At 38.2% G+C, this 19,528-nt stretch overlaps 1 protein-coding gene across 4 annotated transcripts in view; it reads right to left on the bottom strand.

Annotated features, from left to right (window-relative positions):
• TEX10 (testis expressed 10) overlaps positions 1–19,528 on the bottom strand; it is a 55,713-nt gene that overhangs the window by 10,043 nt on the left and 26,142 nt on the right. For all 4 annotated transcript variants that reach the window (XM_082289147.1, XM_082289150.1, XM_082289148.1 and 1 more), the window contains 2 exons: positions 7,738–7,826; positions 6,432–6,565 (listed from right to left, as the gene is read on the bottom strand). In XM_082289147.1, coding sequence (XP_082145273.1) covers positions 6,432–6,565; positions 7,738–7,826 — 223 coding nt within the window. The remainder of the gene's footprint in view (positions 1–6,431; positions 6,566–7,737; positions 7,827–19,528) is intronic.

Raw genomic sequence — 19,528 nt, 5'->3', positions numbered from 1 at the left:
TTGGCTGTGGCACGGGGTCTGTTACAAAATTTATATTTGAGAATCAATTAAACTAAGTGAAGTTATCTTTATTTGCCACTGGACACAAATACCTGAATGGCAAGCACCACAGCTAACTTCCTGGGCAACAATTTGATCATGTGTTCAAGTCTGGGTACCAGCAAGATTTGGTGCCAAGAGGCAGAGAACTATGAGCTAGAGCCAATCCTATCAGCTCTCTAAGTGAGGGGCATTTCTGAAAATACTGTCAGCAAAACCAGGTTTTAAGCTGGACAGCTAGTGTGCTATCCAGGAATAGACAAAGCTGTACCGGAAGAACATCACAGGTCGGGTTCTCTTCTCAGAGCCATCTTACTAACAAAATTCAAAGAAAGGACACCACAAAACAGCTTTTGTTTCATCCTTTTGCAGCTGTAATATGCCCTTCTTTCACAGCTCTGCAGCTTCCTCACAGCTATAAAATGTCACCACAGCCAATTGCTCCTCCTCTAGGTGCCTCCTCTTCAGACTATGTGCAGGACAGTCAAGAAACATCTGATGTTGAAGCCTCCAAATTCACCTGCCTGCCTCTTCTTCAAACAAAAGGGCTTGAAAGCACAGAGAAGCCTACACCTAGCTCTTGTCCCACAAAGCCTGTCTTTCTGAGCAAATTTAGGTTAGGTATCACAAGCCAGGATTTGAATATAAAGCACAATACACAGTACCTGTGGAGTTGTAAATTCATTCTAGTTATGTGCAGTAATGCTGCAGTGAGCTACCAGCTCCAACGTGTTACAGGAAATGCTGGAAGTATATGATACAGGTACAATGGAGCACTGGCCTGAAGATCATCTTAGGTTTTCTGGAAGTTTGTGTTTTACTGTTTGTGTTTTACTGGAGATTTTGTTTGCTTTGGGTTTAAGTTTTACATCTTATGAAAGAGACCTTTGAAAAAGAGCTTCATTAATTTTAGGAGGCGTTACTTTTACTTAAATTATTTCCCTTTTGTTTCTCTGGACTTTGCATTACTTTCCAAGAAAATAATTAATTTCACCTCTAAACATTAAAGCTGAGATAGGTTGTAGCTTTACTGAACACTAACAGGCTTATTTAGACTTTTTTGTCTTCCTTAAAGAAGATTAAAATTGTACCATATTCCTAGTTTAGAAGGAAGTTTATTTAGAAGGAAGTTTATTTACCCTCAGCTGCCTTTTCTCTCCAATGTAACTCTAACCTGTAAATCTCAATAAAGACAAGTTGAAATCTTTCAGGAACTTCAATTCAAAATCTACACTGTAACAATTTTGGTTTTTTTTTTAAAGCATTAATCTCTGCTTAAAGTTAAGATATAGCACTACTACACCACCGTTTACTTCTCAAGACAAACATCCTCACAGGGCTTTTAATTTACATGCATTGACTTGCTCTCTTTATTGATTTGCTGTAATTTTTCATAGCACATCTGTGCAGATCCAGCCTTCCCAACTGTATTTCACATATAAGACTTAACAGTTTTTGACACAGATTAGTGTATTACACTACATGCATCTCAAGGTTTTTGAATTCACGTCTGCTTTTAAAAGCAGCTGACCTTCCCTAATGTTTGCTCTTAAACATTTTAAACATTTGGTTGAATATTTTATTTCTTTGAGTCAGCTGTGTGCTCGATACAGCTCTGGAATCTCGACTTCAAGCAAGCCCTCAAATTATCATTTGCTTTCGCCCTCTGAAATGTTCAACTGTCACAAACATCAAATATTACAACAGAAATTACCATGTATACACTGTTACCTTGTTAAACTCTTCATTTCTGTGGGCACTTTTTCATTCGATCCTGGCACAGCAATTCAATTACAAGGGAGTGAACAATATCACTGACAAACACTATGGGCACAGTTAAAATGAGCCAAGGCTGAAGCTCTTCCCTCAGGCTGCAACCATTTATTCTGGAGTCTCATTTATTTCAGCTACGGGGGGGTGATTTTAAATAATTGGCTGTAACAAGACAGAAGTAATTTTAAGCAGAAGGTCCTCCAGAAAAGGAACCAGATTTCCCACCTTTAACATATCTTTTAGACAAATCATGAAGACTAACCTTCAGAACTATGCAAAATAGCTTTTAAAGAAACACTTTTCTGAAGCATTCTCCTTAACTGAAAATCACCACCATTTAAAAGCTTCCACAAAAAAATAACATGGTTTCAGACTGCCGTGCTTCCAATTACCATGCTCCGGACAAAAAAAAAAAAAAAAAAACCAAAAAAAAAACAAAAAAAAACCCAAACAAACAAAAAAAAAAACCCACCAAATAGTATCCATCTCAAAACAGATTTTGTTACAAACTACCTCAAAGCATTAGTTCCTATCAGAAGTGCATTTGTTACTGTAATCCACATGCTACCAGTTGCCCTGGCTATAATAACACTCCAGAAGTCCAAACTGCTGTTTGAAATGCCTCAAGTTACTCTTTTCCTTTCCAGAACTTGCCCTTTCTGCAGAGGCACACCATATTTCCTCCCGCACCTCTGGCATGCATATGTTATACATGAAATTCCCTCTTACAGCTCTTTACCCTTAAAAACAGGCATCACCCATTGCACAGCCAGGGACAGGAAGCTGGGACTGCCTCCCCCTGCACTTGAAACAAAGTTGAGCAATGAGCAGTAAGGCCAACAAGCCGTGGCCTCCTACAGATTCACACCTGGGACCTTTCTGCAGTCCCACAACCCTGCTGCTCCTGCCTCACAAGCCCCTACACCCCCCACAGGCTGAGCGACAGCCCCTTCAGACTGGTTGCTGCCAAGCAGGATGCTGGAACGAGAGTTATAAACCACCCTGTGCTAATCTAGAGCATTTTTCCTCTTCCACCTGCTTATTTCCATAAAACTTATGGGGAATTAGTATTTGCAACTTTATGCGTTTCAGCAGAGAGCTAAAAACTAACAATGGTTTAGACAAAACTAGAGGTGGAAGAGATGAAAGAAGATGGTGGAAGGACTCATCGGGATCTGATCACTAGTCTCATTTATTGATATGAAAGCAGGCCCTCAAATCCTAATTCCATCAGAGTTCCTTATTTATTTTCATCCACATTAAAAAACTTTTCCATTGAGAGGAAATCCTGAATTACAACTACACAATGAGAACTCTTAAACAAACAACTCTCAGCATAGAGTAGAGGCCTGGTCTGCAGCCAACAAGCACTGTTCTCATTTATCAGGTATTTAAAATTACTATAAACATTTTGCTTAACATTACAGCATCACCATGAACTTCCTTATCCAGCAAGGGAACAGATGAAAGGTTAGCATTCAGAAGCTCTGCACTCTACCCAGTCCCACCAAGAGCATAACTAAATCAAGCTGCGGTTTATTATTTCCTGTAGCACTTCTCTATCTAAATAAAGCAATTTTCTGCCACGGCTAGAAATATTTTAACTCCAGAATTCTATCACACCTTGAACTATGTCCACTAGGAAGAAAGCAGCTCCAAACCTACCTCCCTCAAATTCAACGCACACAGAACCCTCATATCATACTGTCTTTCAACACACCCTAGGAGAGCCTCATGATTTGCTGGCAGTTTTCTTCTTCCCAGAGCCTGCAACTCTGCAGTTTGCTTTTTTGGTTAGGGTTTTTTGTTGTTGTTGCTGTTTAGGTTTTTTTTTCCTTTTGAGAGCAGATTAGTTTGTTCAGCACCTAGTGAAAACTACTTCATCTACAAAAAGTATTTGTGTGCAGCTCATGACAAATCTTGAATGGAAAGGTTTTTCCCAAGCCTGCCTTTTTCTTTCTTTTTTTTCTTCTTCTTTACCTTCTTGGTTTTAAAAAATTGTCCAGACTCCAAATTCCAAGGTTTTTATGGACTACAGTCCCCAGAATAATTTCTTCACAGACTGAGCATTATATAGAATATTGGTCAACATGTTTTGAGGTTAGAGAATGGTACTCATAAAAGGAAAAGATAAAACCCCCTAAAACTTAAAGAACAGTATTGTATTAGATATTTAAACAGAGAAAAAAGTAATCTAAAAGCTGAAGAGCTTCAGCATGGTTTTGTTTATGTATCATTTACCATATCTATGGCTGCATCTGAAATCAAAACCAGACAAGTGAAAACAAATGGAATTCTGCAACTCATAAAAGGAAGTGGTTGCTTCAATACCAATGATCACTTCTCATTGTAACACAAACAGATATGCCACCATTATCACCAGACCAGAGGCAAGAGGAAAGAATATCTTTATTTTTCTCCAGTATGAAAGCAAGCTACTGTAGAGGTGCCTCTACTTTTTTGTTCACAAAGTTCCATGGGGAAAAAACTTAGCAGATCTGGAGGGAACACCCCAAACAGCACTGCAGTACCTGGCAACCCTATAATGGGAGCAGTTTGACTTTTAGATCAAGTGTAACAAAACTACCAAATAAAAGAAAACAACAAACCTCTACTCATACTGTGGGATCTTGTTATGTCTAAAAAGCAAAAATAATGAAGAGATTTGTTGATGGTAAAACAAAAAGACTTGGGTTTTTTTCAGAAGGAGTTTTCAAATAATCACTAATTATTTATCTAAATATCTAAAGGTGGAAGGAACACCCTCAAGTCCCTCTAATTCAATGTTCCTACTCAAGTGGAGTCACCTGGGGCAGGTCACCCCACATTGTGTCCAGTCTGGTTTTGAGTACATCCATAGATGGGAACCAGAATGTCCCCAGGCTACTTATTCCAGTGTTTGACCACCCTCACTGGGAAAAAGTGACAGTTCAGAACTCCCTTTGGTTAAAAGCCTACAAAATCAGGTGCATCTAGAAGGTCTCATCCTTCTTCACACAGATTTTTGGTGCACAGAGTTTTTGCTCCTATTCTCTCTTTCATGAAGTAGTCTCCAGAAAAGACTTCAGGCTGAAACATAAGTGCAGAAGTAGTGCAGTGCTCCACATGTCGTCCAAATCATCTTTCATTACTAACCAAGGATATCCAGCTCTTTGCTTAGTGACCATCATCCCCTTCTGACAACCTGGGAGAGCACCTTGTATCTTTCCTGAGAAAAGGTACTTCAACAAAAGCGAGTCTCAAGTTTCTGAAAGTACTGACTCTCCTTCATAGCACCACAACAGTGAAGACTGTGGCAGAAGAAACTCAAACTTGCAACCAGGAACCAAAGGCACAAAAAATAAATCAAATTACTTCACTGTTCAATGTGTGAAAGTAGTCCTATTTCACTGCCGACTGTGAAAGATTCATGGAATAGAAGTAATAAGAGGAAGGAGAAGACATTAGAGGTGACATTTTTAGAAACAGGTAAGGTGTACATAAATCCTTCAGATGCCGTATGGGATTAGGCTAACTCTAAGAAACAATCACTTTGGTGCATTCACAGAGGAATAGGACATGGAAAGAGAGCATTCAGATCTTTCCATACTGGAGAAAGATATTTTGGTGAGAAAACACTTCATTACTGTCCAGAAGAGACAATGCAAAACAAATTAGGAAGTTCAACTGCTCCACAAGCCAAATGACTGAAGGCAGGACACCCAAAAATGTGTGTCAGTCATGGTACCAAGCAGCAGCCTTGCTTAAAATACCTTCTAATATGTAACAGCACACATTCAGTGTGTATCTCAGACTACCATCACTTTCAGTACATTATCACTTAAACACTGTGAAGTAGGAAACATCTACTATATTGCTTTCTTGAATGAAAAGCGTACATATAAAACCTGTTTCACTCTTCTTTCTGAATTCAGGACCATGATTTCATAAATACTGTTAAACTGGCATGTCATTAAAACATGATTTCACACCCTTAAAGCGTTTTCTGGTGAGCTAAACAGTAAAAAGAGTTGATGCAGAAACACAGCTAATGCACCTGTTTTGAATAAAATCTGGTGGCTCAAATCCCTTTAGAACCAACAATAAAATTAAGCTTTCAGCTCTTATGATATTAAGTACTGAATTCAGAGTGAAGTTTCTAATCCTAGCATATTTTGGTTGACTAATCAGGAATTATTCTAAATAATGACCAAGGCCAACTGAATATTGCTTCCAAGTTCAAATTTAATTTAATGCAAGTGCTTTTTAATTAATAGTGGCACTTACTCTCCAGGAAAACTGTTTATAATTATTATTTTCCCAATTAATTTGTTTTTGAAAGCCAAAACATATTGCTGGTCCTAATATTATTAGTGCTTAAGAATTTCCACCAAGGTTTCTACCAATCTTTTCCTTGAGAATTGCTTTGCATACTATGTGTCTGAACATTCAACTTTTAAAGCAGCTTCCTTCAAAATATGATCTGATGGCTGTAGAAAAATGTTGGCAGTTCGACAGCTTTTATATTTTTTGTTCTTTTTTCAACTCAAATCACGACAGGATTTAGGAGTCTGTGGGAAAGGGATGGAGAGCACTCAGAGTTTGTATGCTGTCATTCAGAATTAGTGTTGATGTATTACCTCTGTCACAGCCCAGTGGTGTAAAAACTGGTCCAGATCAGTTAGGTAAAGACGGATAGGTGAAAGCTGTGTCTGGCTAATGTGTGGTTTTCCTCTAATGCCCTGGAGACTAGTCAGCTCCTCTCTTGAAAACCCTGGGGAAGAAGAAGCAGTACAACAGTATCACAAAACAAGCCAAACCGTGTTCTACTTTAACAGCATCTCTGACAAACACTGTCTTTTACATTATGTCAACATAACAATTTTTTCTTAAAAGCTCTTGCTTGGTATTATAAACGAAGTATATCAAAGTACAAATTTTGACTTTTGATAGAAAACAAAAATATTTTTGAAACCCAATAATATCGTAATGTGGTGTTAAAAAAAGTTTAAGAGGCCAGTGTTATGCTATTTTCAATATATGCATCTTTAAAAAAAAAAAGAGTATAATGCAAAATACTTCATGTGTTCACAGTAACTCAGTAACCTCAGTAATAAATAATGTAACCTCAGGGTTAAAAAATATAATTTGGCTTATTATTTCTAGACAGGTATTAGATGTTTTAGCAAAACAGGATGACTTCTCCACAAGAGTTATTTGGGCTTTGCTTTCATTTTCTCTGCAATCAGTTCAGCATTCTTTTTACCATTTTAGGAACAAAAAGGTAATTTTTGAAATCAAAGTAGTTGAACATTATAAATAACCAAGGTGGTGAAGAACACACACTATTTTTTACCACAGCACAAGTCAGTGGAAGTTATTTCTTAGCAATATTACACCATTTTAACCACTGTAACTTCCCAAAGTTGCATCATCACAGAATACAACTATTTTTATAGCTGAGTAAGAATAGAGTAGCAGAAGTAGCTCTGCTCACATGCTGACCTTGGCCAGTTCATTTTAACGTACTTTGATTACTTTATTCTGATGGAATGCTTTTAATAGCGTAAGCACGTTCACAGGAAATCCCAGAGGCACTCATTTACATTGTTATGAGCCAATAAAAGACATTTACTTCAAGCTAGGAAAAACAATCTTGCTTATGTCATATGCTGAATTTAGGTTTTCCTCATACTTTCCTAGGAAAGTTGCTAGAATGAAGAAAAAGTATGCAAATATTCAGCCCAAATGGAAAAGTGTAAAAAGAGAGTGCCAAAAATCAGATCCAGAGAATAAAAGGTATCTCATATCAAAAATATGTAACAAGATTAGAATTACTTTCAGGAAGTACTTAGTAAACCATTTATTCTAAATTAAATTCAGCAATTGACTATCAAAACAAATTTCATTTTGTTAATTCTGAATTATTACATTCATATGGATTACCTATAAGGGTTGAAAACAAGAAGCTGAAATAGTCCACATCATTCACTGAATTATCCTGCACTTGGCACTTCCAGCCTGCAAAGGATGATCTACACAAAACCAACAGCAGACAGTTTATTAAAAACCATATAATTAAGAATTCACAACCTACCTGCACAATAGAATCACAATTAGCATGCCTAAATTGTTACAGTTTTAGCATTCCTGTTTCTAACTGCTGTTGTTAGAATAGCATTTTCAATAGCTCGAAAACCAGAACTGGCTCTTTTAAGGACAAGCCACACTGAACTTTGTACCCCAGCATGGGCTTAAGTTGTTAAGATGATTGAGTTACTGAGATTTTCATTAATACTGCTATAATCTTTAGTACAGTGATGACACAGTAAATTAAACTAATTTTATTTCCCTTACTTGGTGAAAGTCATTATATTACAAATGCCGGGCTATATTTTTAATTATATCCACTACTTTTAATACAACTCTTTACATGAACAACAAACCCCATGTGAAAGCAGTCTCAGCATCTCTTTCAGAACTGCTGAAGCTATTAAACACAGTTAAGTTAAAAACTTGGTTGGAGATTAAGAACACAAAAAGGAGCAATACACCAAGACAGGAGCAAACCCGTTATCAGAGCTGTCTGACACTTCCCTTCTCAAGGGCAATCTGGAACAAGGGGAGCACCAGCCTACTTTGGTGCCTCAAATTAGAAGCCAGTGCTTGTGGAAACTCAGAGCAAACAGACACCAGTGACCACTTAATGGCAGAGTCTGGTCCATGTGCCAGTGCTGAACCAGGAGGAAGCCAGGAGCTGGGAACACATGCTTTCCTCAGAAGGCTGCAGCTCAGACCCACATCACATTATGCAAAAATGCGTATTATTCAAATTGCAGTGTATGCTGCTTTTGGCACTGGCACTACAGACTATGGATCTTTGCTGTAAGAGATTGCTGCTTTCCACTCTTACAAACTTGTGAAATTTCAGAGCTTCTGAATGCAATTTTCCAAGCCAACTATCTGCCTCAGATCATTTTTTTTCCCTAATTTCTCTCTGCCAACAGCCAAAATGGCTTAACTCATGGGTAACAAAATTCTGGAAAGCTTGTTATGCAGGATTTTTTTACAGCTCCATGCTTTGGGAGCAAAAATATCAAATTTGGAATACCTTTGTGCCAGGCATATACATTTTGCCACCCACGAAAATCCATCCATAATATTTCAGCATCCACAAAAATGACAGCTAGAATATGCACGTGTCTGGAGTTATTCAAAAAGAAAGGAGAAAAACCACAGAATTTCAGAATGTCTTTAAATTAAAGAAAAAATCAGGATTCCATCAGACTACCAGGTAGGATAGTTAATTCTAGGGGAGCAAAATATCATAGCTAGCTGAGAGAGCATGAAGTAAGGCTTTATTAAATAAAGTTCTCACTTCATATTGAGTTCTTAATGCCTGGCAGTACGGATTTGCCATATTTCAGGTGACATAGTGACTTTGCAGTGCAGGCAGCTCTGCACGCTTCCTTCTGGTTCCAAGGAGGCCAGGTCCTGCCCTGAGGCCTGGCTCACTACCTCCTTTTCTTAACCCATAGTCTCTCAATCTCTCTCCAGCCTTAAAGCTGCTACTTGACCTCCAAGTTCTCCCGAGACAAATCCCTTGGACATGGCAAATTGTCTTCTCCCAGGGGAACGGCGAATTTTTTCCATCTTTCCAAGGAGGTCCCAGTCCCATTCATTACCACATGGAAGAGACTTCACACATACTCAACTAAATCAGCAAGAGCTCTTGCCACTACTTCCCTACATAAGGTGGATATTCACACAGGAATCAGATCCATACACCAGAAGAGAGAGTGAAACCCGTGTCCTGTTCAGCACAGCAGAAGAATCTCCCTGAATCTGATGCAGAGGGACCATGAGTCTGACTCAAGGTCACTTGTTTTACCTAAATAAGCACTGAGGAGCACGGAGACAGATTCAAGAGAGTTTAGGACTTACTAGACACAGAAAGTCAAACTGTGATGCAACCACTGAGCAGAATGGTGGGAATGCAAGAGGTTGGGAGAGATAACGACAGATGAGAAGCTGCAAAGGTAGTTAGGCAAATGTGAAAATAAATAAATCTAGGAAAAGAGAAAGAAAGAACATGTGATAAGCCCCAATTCAGGGAGTAGGGACTTGCATGACAAATCTTGTTAGAATCTGGTTTAAAATAATCAAATAAAAAAATATTTTTCCATTTTGGAAAAATTCTATTTCCATATGCAACAGTTAGCAGATGCTTTGAATTCCTGACAATAGGACCAGTGCATGCAAGAATTTTACATAACCTCCAGAAGAGACTGAACAAAAAAGATTCACTGCAGTCTAGGAAGCACAAATCGCCATAGGTTCAGGAGATCCCTGGACAGGAGAAATAATTCTGAAGCTTATTGCTAAACATCTGGAAATCAAACACTTCATCAGTTTTGTTGACCCACCCATCTACAAACTCACAAACAGGACAAGCACATTAAGCATCCTAAGAGAACACCAGGCTAAGGGCCACTGATACAGACATAAGAGGAAGCAGAGAGAACCCCGGCAGTTCTGCCCTGGGAACGTGGAGGCTGCACAAGGCACAAACCCTTGACAGAGCTATTAAATGGTTTAATATAAGATTCATCTCTACAAGCAGAGCTACACTGAGTCACACACACACACAAAATCAAGATTGCCAAATTCAGCTGCAGTTTACTTTGTTAGAAAGCAAAAGCTATTACATGCACAGAAGAAGCCTCAATGTTAAAAGAGCATTAAGGTTAAAAATAATCTAGCATTAAATTTAGAAAGTGACAGAGAAGGTTGCCTCTGATCTTCAGCTTGGCCTCTCTGTGCATAAACCTTAGAGTATGATAATATTATATGTCATATTTTCTCTGAAAAAAAAAAAATCTATGTCTCATTCAAATCATAGATGAATGGATTAATCAGGATTACACCATGAAGGATAACATAGTCTGACCTGTACCTGCCTTATTTATTTCATCACCTAGAATGTGTGCAGTGTATGAAGCATAATTTAAAAAGTAGAAGTACCAGCTCACAATTTCAGGTAAGTTATAAGATATGTGAGATACATACTTTATAAAATTGGAGGACAGAAGTCAGTGGTAACACATTTTTTCAAGTATCATCAATTTTTTTTTTTTACTTTTAGGACAGAATAAGCTCAGATTATTCACACTGGAAGCTTCTCTCATCCCTTTTTTTCTGCTAGTTATCCCTATCCTGCAACAGCTCAACAGTGATTAGCAGACTAAAACACCACTGACAGCTGTGGAGAGGTACAGCTTCAAGTATTTCTAAGAGCAGAACACAGACTCATCTGATCTCTACTTCTCCATTTGAACTTACAGTGAATTTGAGGTCAATTTTTTGCTTTAAAGATAGAAGATGCAAAGTATTCTAAAAAAATTGGAGCCCAAATGTTTCATACTGAATTCCTAAACTCATCCGGTACTTCTGTGTACTTCTGTCTACACCTTTTCCTTGCCTCAATTCCACATCTTTAAACTTGGAAAAATACCATCTTCCCATCTCCTGCAGCTGTGAAAATTACTTGAGCACAACAAAAAACTTCCACGGGTGGGGGCAGGGGGAGGGAATCCCTTTGTTTTCCAAGTGGGACATAATAGAGAAAACATGGAGCCTCCTACTGAAAGAGGGCCAAAACGTAACACTAGGTAAATGCTCCTTCAGTGCTCATGAGGTGCTCCATACAGAATGGAGGATGGAAAAATAACATGAAATCATGTAATTAAAAGGCCACATGAGAATCTCACAGATACAATAAATTACAACCAAAACCAATGTCTTTCTAACAACACAAACACAAGCAGAGCAGCATTACAGCACAGAAGTTTGTTTAAATACAAGTTTAACCAGCTGTCATCACCTCAATTACCTTAGAACCCAAGTGCCTATAATGTAGATGCTTGTTAAAGCTGCTCAATTTTGAAGTTCACATTAAAGCAAATAAAAAATAAGATAAACAACACAGAACAAGAGAGATTCAATTCTAGAACAGATGTTGATGTACTACATCACTAATTATTTTTAAAATCTTTGCTTAATATATTAAGACTACCATGAATAATTAGGGACTGTGTGCACTTTTAAAATGCGTTTTCAAGATGCTTGTAAATTACATGTCAGACATCTGACTAAAAAAATTATCTGCTTTATATGTGGAAGACAGGTAATAAGCACATTATAACTTCTCTTTTTTGAATAAATTATTACTGACAATGGGAACCTGTTATCAAACTGCGTATGAGTGAGACCTCTCCAGTCAAATAGTCCAAACCCACATTAGCTATGAGGAATTACATGTTGTAATTTCCATAAGGTCACACACTCTCTGTGAGAACCTCTCTTCTGAGATTTAGAATTGCACCTTTAGGTAACCTGCTCTGTACACCAAATGGTATTAAAAGAAAAGATGAATCTAATTAACTTAAAAATTACTGCTTCCCTTGTCACTAGCATAGCAAATATTTTTCAGTCAAAGCAAGTATGCACTGCATTCCTTTTATCACTTGCTACAAACTTTTCTTTTAACTCCAGACGGATTTCACTACTTTAGTTCATGCTGTTGTTATTTTCAGGCTGGCTGTATCACACAGCTGCAAAATAAAACAACTGCAGTTTGTGCACAAGCAGTTATTTCTCAACTGCAGACTACTATCTCTGTGCCTCCTGACCTCAACTAGCTAGCAATTGATTTATGGTTCAGGTTTAAGGTGCTGATTTTGGCTTATACAGTCATAAGTAGTCTTTGGGTAATTTAGAGGTCTCTAGTAGAAGAACTCTGATGAACCTTGCTGCAGTAATTTTAGAAATTATCCTCCCCCTTGTCCTCCTGTAAAACACACTGTTCAAACTCCAGCTCAGACAGCAATGCACCTGTCTAGCACTTGCTAAGCAAGTTTTCCTTAGAATTTGGATTTGACTTGGGTTTTGATTCTATTTTTTTTTTAGCAATAAAATTGAAAAAAAGTGTGACTAATTTCAACCCCGAATTCAGTCTCCACATATTTTTAAAGCAAAACATGATAAAGCAAATGAAAGATTCACAGTTCTTCTGAGGCATTAGTAACTATCACCCTTCTGCTCATAAATGTGAGGGTTGTAACATTCAAGAAGTGCAATGTTAAGGGCTTCTGTTTTCTGTTCAAGGAAAATAAAATCCAATACTTCATAATTAGGAATATCTAGTGCAGAGCATTCCTGAAGCTTTACAGAATTATTTGAATATTGGCAAGACGACAGCCTGAGATATAAAACTTGTACTGTAGTAAGTGATTCTATTTTAAACTGATTTTATCAGCCACTGATTACAGATTTGAAACAATGCCTCCCACAACTGTTTTTTTAATTCTGGGTTAAAAAATCATTGTAAAAGGAGTTTCCCCTCTATTTCTTTCACTGATACTTCTGTTCTGCACAGAACATTTAAACAGTCATAGGCACAGTCAGTAGCTGATTCACTCATTTCCTGAAGAAAAACCTAACTGCATTCTAGGCCTCAACTCTGTGAAAATTTAATAAAATTTAATAAAATTATTAAGTACACATCCTCAAAATAGTTCAATGACTAAGTCACTGTGCTAGGAAATAGGAAATCAATCTCCCCTTCAGATGAAGACAGTGAACACAGACTTTCCACAACCTCAGCAAGTGCTTTAACCACCAAGATACTATTAATAATTTATTATTAAATTGTCCTTCAAACACATCAGGAGCAGAAAACTTCTTGAGATTCTGTACACCCAGCAGACAATCACTGCACAAGAATAGCCTTAGCCTGCTTGATTGCCATAGGACAGCAGCTACAGGGACTCTACCCATTTCTGATCACCAAAGAAACTGTGCTGGTTCTCCTCAAGATAACCTGTTGAAACTTCAGCTGAACAAAATATTATGAAACTCAACAAACCAGAAGGGAATCGCCAGGATGAGATGGCATTCACCTTGCAAAAGAACTCCATGGCAAAGCAAGGATGAACTGAACTAGCAGCTGTGAGCAACCTGATATCTGAGAACTTCCCTGACACCTGCAAGAGTATGGAGTGACAAAAGCCGTGATATTTTTGGGGGGTTTTAAGTTGGTTTTTTTGGTGGTTTTTTTTGTTTGTTTGGTTTTTTTTTTGAACTGGTTGTTGTGCTTTATTTTTAAAAATAGGTTCCATATAACTAAGGTCTGTAACATCAGTGCCTGCACTAGGCAAATTAATACACGCTGTAACAATGGATGAAATGAGCTGACATGTGAACACCTGTGTCATGCTGGGGAACAGACAGAATGGTTTCTGGAAGAACAATTTTTGCACTATGCATCTCTTAGAAATCTTGTTAATGGTAGCTGCACATGAATATGGAAGACCCTATAATACTGAGGAAAAAACATTCTAGAAATCTAAGCAACCCCAGGGTAGGAACAAAGGTCCTTACATCAAGAGATAATTGGTTTAAAGGCAGGAGATGGTGGGGTAGAACTGATCAGCTCATACGGCAGAAGACAGACATCACTGGAGGTTCATGTTCCCTGGGCCACAGTGACTACTGAGGAACAACCCAGAAAGAGAGATGACAAATGTCCACAAGCACTCGCATTATTTAGTATACGAAAGTACTTAGAAGTGTAAGCTAATCAAGGCTACCCTGTCTTTTTTTTGTCTCCTTCCAAAGCAATTCGGTCACTTTATCTACCTAACAGTGAAGATGACACACCAGCACCTCCCACATTCAGTTGTTCTGCAGCTCATCAGGATACAGCTGAGCAGCTCTTTTGGCGTAGCCAAGAGTTCAGTTAAGGCCTTGGAAACATGAGAAGCAAAGTGGTTCTTCCACAATAGCCAAAATAATCACACTGCTACCAAGGAGCATAAGGAATTGTTTCCACTGCATGAAACAGGGCTGAGTTTTCTTTCACAATCCAGGGCCACAGATACGTAGGACAGCACCCCTTTACCATTTGCAAATCTTCCACTGTAATCAACTAGACATTGTATTGAGAAAAAAAACCTTTACTGATACACAGAGAGGTGTAGAGAAAAGGCTTCCTTGCTTCTTTTGACTTCCTATTTTTATGACCTGTGCTACCTATGATCTCTCAACACAGCAAGTTTAACATCAGCCCAGAGTTTATCTATCAACACAGAGCTGTCCAGCTACTGATCAGTAGGCATCAGAAGTGGGAGACTTCCACACAGACACTGCAGCATCCTTCCCTTATTTCTAGAAGACCCACTCAAATCCTTCAGCACACTGCCCGGGGGTCACTGTCTGAGCCCAGAAACACTGCTCTGCTGATAAAATCATGTTGGGACAACACTGTACAGGTGTTTCTTCTAGCCAGCCTTCTCACAGGACTGTTATGAACTCTTCATGTCTTAGAGCCAGCCAGCTGTGTAATGATGGCTGCATTGTCTGACTGCCATTTAAAATCATGCTTACATGTAAAAACACCTGTCAAATACGAGGTAATGGATCACTTATGGAACTACCTATAAGCATGGAAGGTATGTTACAATACATCCCAAACACTCTGTCATTGTCAGGAACTGTGTGTGTATAAGCAACATAACACACTGAAAGGAGCAAAATCACATGCAAGTACCACACCACAACTGTTGCACCTCTATGAAGAAAAATCTACAACATTTTCTCCCAGTGTAGGCGTGTACTTGCACTTTGGTAAAACATGTTCTTTTAAAACATTAAAAAGCCCTGTGCCAATATTTATCTGAGCTTTGGCACAGTTTATTCCTGTTCAGCTTCAATGAAAAATAATTTCTGTCAGATTGAAATTCAATTGCAATAAAGTATAAACTCATGTCCTGCATCAACTTAATCAAATCAGTTCTGAGTTCCATTGCTAATGAGGATCAGCACTCTCAGTTTTCATATCAATTCTGAAAAAGACAGGAAACCATGACTGTGACAAAATGATGTTGAAATTGCTAAAAAAAAACTCAAAAAAACCCCAAAATTTGAATCTTGGAATACTTCTCCAACCATATACCCATCTCATGATTTGGACCAACTTAGTTCCAGGTAGCACAGGGCCTGAATGTAAGCTCCAAGAGCAAGTGAGGGGTTTTTATCCTCCTTTTCCTCCAACAGGTGTAGGCATTGGTTTGTTAGTGTGAGTTTTTTGTTTTAACTTTCATTATGTCTTTTGAAGGATCAAGTCTTTCCATCTGAAAACGTGGCAAAAGACAACAAACATCTGAAAGGAATTACCAGGGATTTGAGGAAAAATATGAAGCCTATTTTAAGAAAACAACAATTTAAGCTATGCATTGTTAAAAGTAAGCCTGTCAGCTGCTCATTTGCTCCAGAGCTGCAGAGGTTGTCTGAAAAAAAGCACTGCTTTCACATTATAAATGAGAGCACAAATCAGAAGAAACATTCACTAACGAGCAAACGGCATTTACTGGACGGCGGCAATTGCAGTGCAGCAACACAATTCTTTTCCCTTTGATTAGGAACATCATACTACAACTGACCTGGGGAAAAATTTAGGGGCTGTGTCCTTAAACACAAGCTTGGACTTCTCACTCTTTCAAGTCCTAGACATTTACAAAACAGTGAGCAAAAAAAAGGAAATTTGTTGACCAGATGTGGATGAAGGAATGCACTGTAACCCACCCCAGGGTTTGATTCTCAAGAACTACAGATCCTTTCTCATCTTGCAGCAAGGAAAACAGATCATTTTTTTACCCTTCATCCTCAGTGGTACCCCAACAGGGAAAAGCCAGCATTCTGAAAGCACATTCTAATGTTTAGTTTAATGTTAGCTTATTCAATAGTGCGTTAAGCACTTCTGTTACTTTCTCCCTTTATTTTTTGTTTCTAAATTGAGGGGTGTAAAAATACAGCCAGAAAAGGCACTTCAGTGAACACAGACCTATTGTTGCATTTTTCCTAGCAACCCATTCATAACTACTATACCTCTCTATACATGTATGATTTTTGACTTAGTCTCCAAGATGTTCTGAGCTGCCTTTCCATTACATACCATTTGTAATGAATTGAGAGTTTCCTCTTTTTTGTGTTATTCATTTAATATGAATTTAGCTCATTTTAGCAAAACTTTCATTTTGCTGATGTCTTTTTAAAATAAATATACTGTTCTGGTATATTTTCTACACTTTATTTGCATGAGACTTACTGTATTCAGTTGCTCTATCAGTACTGCTAACCACAATAACGGGTTGTAATATCCTCTCCAAGTTCTCTCCAGGCTGCAAACACTTTGGGGGAATGTGCTATTTTTCTTTTTCTTGACTACAATTATGCATTCAATAATTCTTTTATCAAGTAGTATAGAGGGTCTTCGTTAGCTACACTTTGCATTCTCATTGTGCCTTCTCATGCTGTACTGGCAAAGGTTGCAGATAAAATAACTAGGATGGCTAAATAAAGAAAAAGTAGCATTTAATTACAAAGGAAGTATCTATAAAGAACTCTATTATAATTCTAAAACATCTCTCAGGAATATATTTGATGACACAGAATTTTACACCTTATAGCAAACAAATGTTATAACATCCACCTCAGCTCTTTCTAAGCACCAGATTCCAGAGGCTAGCAGGAACCAACAGGCATGCCTGGATGCTTGATGAGATGCCAGCTGAGCTCCCCCATTATTGTCTGGAAAGCAGCAGAATATTTTAAAGGCCCTACCTCTTAAGAGGAGAGTCCATTTACAGTTACATCAAGCAGAATGCAAGTTACCCCCAGGGTTATCTCAAACCTGTGAAAACTTGCAACTCCCACACAATTTATGCCAGAGAGCACTCAGCTTTTATTTATATGGTCCTCACCCTTCTCCTTTTCTACAACAACAGAAACAACTCTTGGCAAGACCCCAGCAGGGAAGGAGTCCCACAAGAACAAGAAATGGCTGTTTGAAGCCATTGGAGATCACATTTATGGACACTCTACTTCAAGAGAGAATTGCCATAAATTAACTCCCATTGTTTTTTATCTAGACAGTGAAATATTATCTGTCCAACTCTCTATTACAGTGAAATAATTTCCAGACACACTGTTCCAATGGATAAAAAGTTCTAAAACAACCATAACTATTATGCATAAATAAGGCACATAAATAAATCGCATTTTAGTTTCCTTATTTGCACTTCAAGGAATGAGAGGAGACAGCAAAATTTTCCCATAAAGTCAGCAATCTAACTTCCTAATTTATATAATCTGCATTTCTTAATCCACAATTCACATAATAGAATACATAACAGTAAATACTCAGATTATATATTACTAATCTTAAACATAGCACCATATACAAAATGAAGGAAAAAAAGAGAAATCTGTTTGCAAGAGTATCTGACCCCCAATCACCACAAAGTCACTGAGTGGCAGCCAAAAACACTGAGCCTGGCAAATGGGTTTCTCTGCAACTGTAACAGTACTTAGCTTGGTATGTGAACAGCAGACCTCCACTCTGTCAGGCAAACAAAGTAATCTACCTTATACAAGAAGGTACATTTACAACATTTAATACATTTCCATATTTGACAAAAATATTTGCTTCAAAGTCAGTCTTCCAAAAAGTGCTCAAAAAATAAGCGTATGTCTCACTAGTCCTTTAAAACTAGTCTGAAGCAGCCCTTCTGCCCTATTAATGCAGAAAGTAGGCATAGGGAGATTACACCAAAAATTTTTCCAGCTTTACCTCCAATACTGCTAAAGTTTATTACCTTAGCCCCTATGAGACCATCAATGATTTATATATTTCTTCACTTCCTGGAGAGAACTGTCTACCTGTCCATATCCACGGCCTCAAGGGATTACCAGAACTCCACTGTCAAGGCAAACCTAAGACTGGAACTTCAAGCCAAAGATCTACTCATGTCATATATTATATACTCCAAACCAACACTTAAACCATTCACCCCTAACTAGCAGAGAACTACTATTTGATTATTTAACAGTTATTCCAATAAATCATGAACGAAAAATAAACACTGAAGTTAATTCTTCTGGAAATGTGGCACACTGCACCAAGATGAACTGTCTATCTCAATATATCAAAGTGGTACCACCTAAAGATCACAAAAAAATCCATCCAGTAGATTTGATGCAAAATACTTTCTAAAATACTAGCCAGACCCTTCAATTTTTCTCCATAAATATAAGCTCATCAGAGGCTTAAATCAGAGGCCAACTCGGAGAACTCATCTCCTGTCAAGAAGTTGCTCTCTCTTATTTCTCAGGCAGAAGTGAGAGACTGTTCATTTATGTCACTCCACACCTTTCCTCGCCTGTTTCTGTATGACTTATACCCCCAAACCCTGGCACACTTCCATCACCTGCCTGGATTTATTGAAGCTACTTAGATCTCAGATCCCATACAGTAGGCACAAGGCAGGCATTTGAGGAGAAGAGCAGGGAAATTAAGCCACTACAACACCTTCTAATCCTCAGTTTCACCTGAAACTCATCAGCTGTAGCCATCCCAGTGACCTCAACACCAGCAATGTCTGTTCACTGGCAACAGAGATAGATCATGACCAATTAGTCTAAGTCTGGCCATGTTCATATCAGCATCCAAAACGGGGTGGCTGCATTTCAGCTTTTTTTCAGAACAGTCCTTGGCCTCAGCCAACTTCAGTGAATGTAGACCAAAATCACTACAGAAACCATTCCAATAATTTAACAGTATAGTAACTGTCAGTTACCCCAAGACAGTAACCAACCTCCCAGGATGAGAAACCTTCCC

This window comes from Coloeus monedula, assembly GCF_965178545.1.
Source record: "Coloeus monedula genome assembly, chromosome: 1".
Classification (NCBI taxonomy): domain Eukaryota; kingdom Metazoa; phylum Chordata; class Aves; order Passeriformes; family Corvidae; genus Coloeus; species Coloeus monedula.
This window is presented reverse-complemented; position numbering and strand designations above follow the sequence as displayed.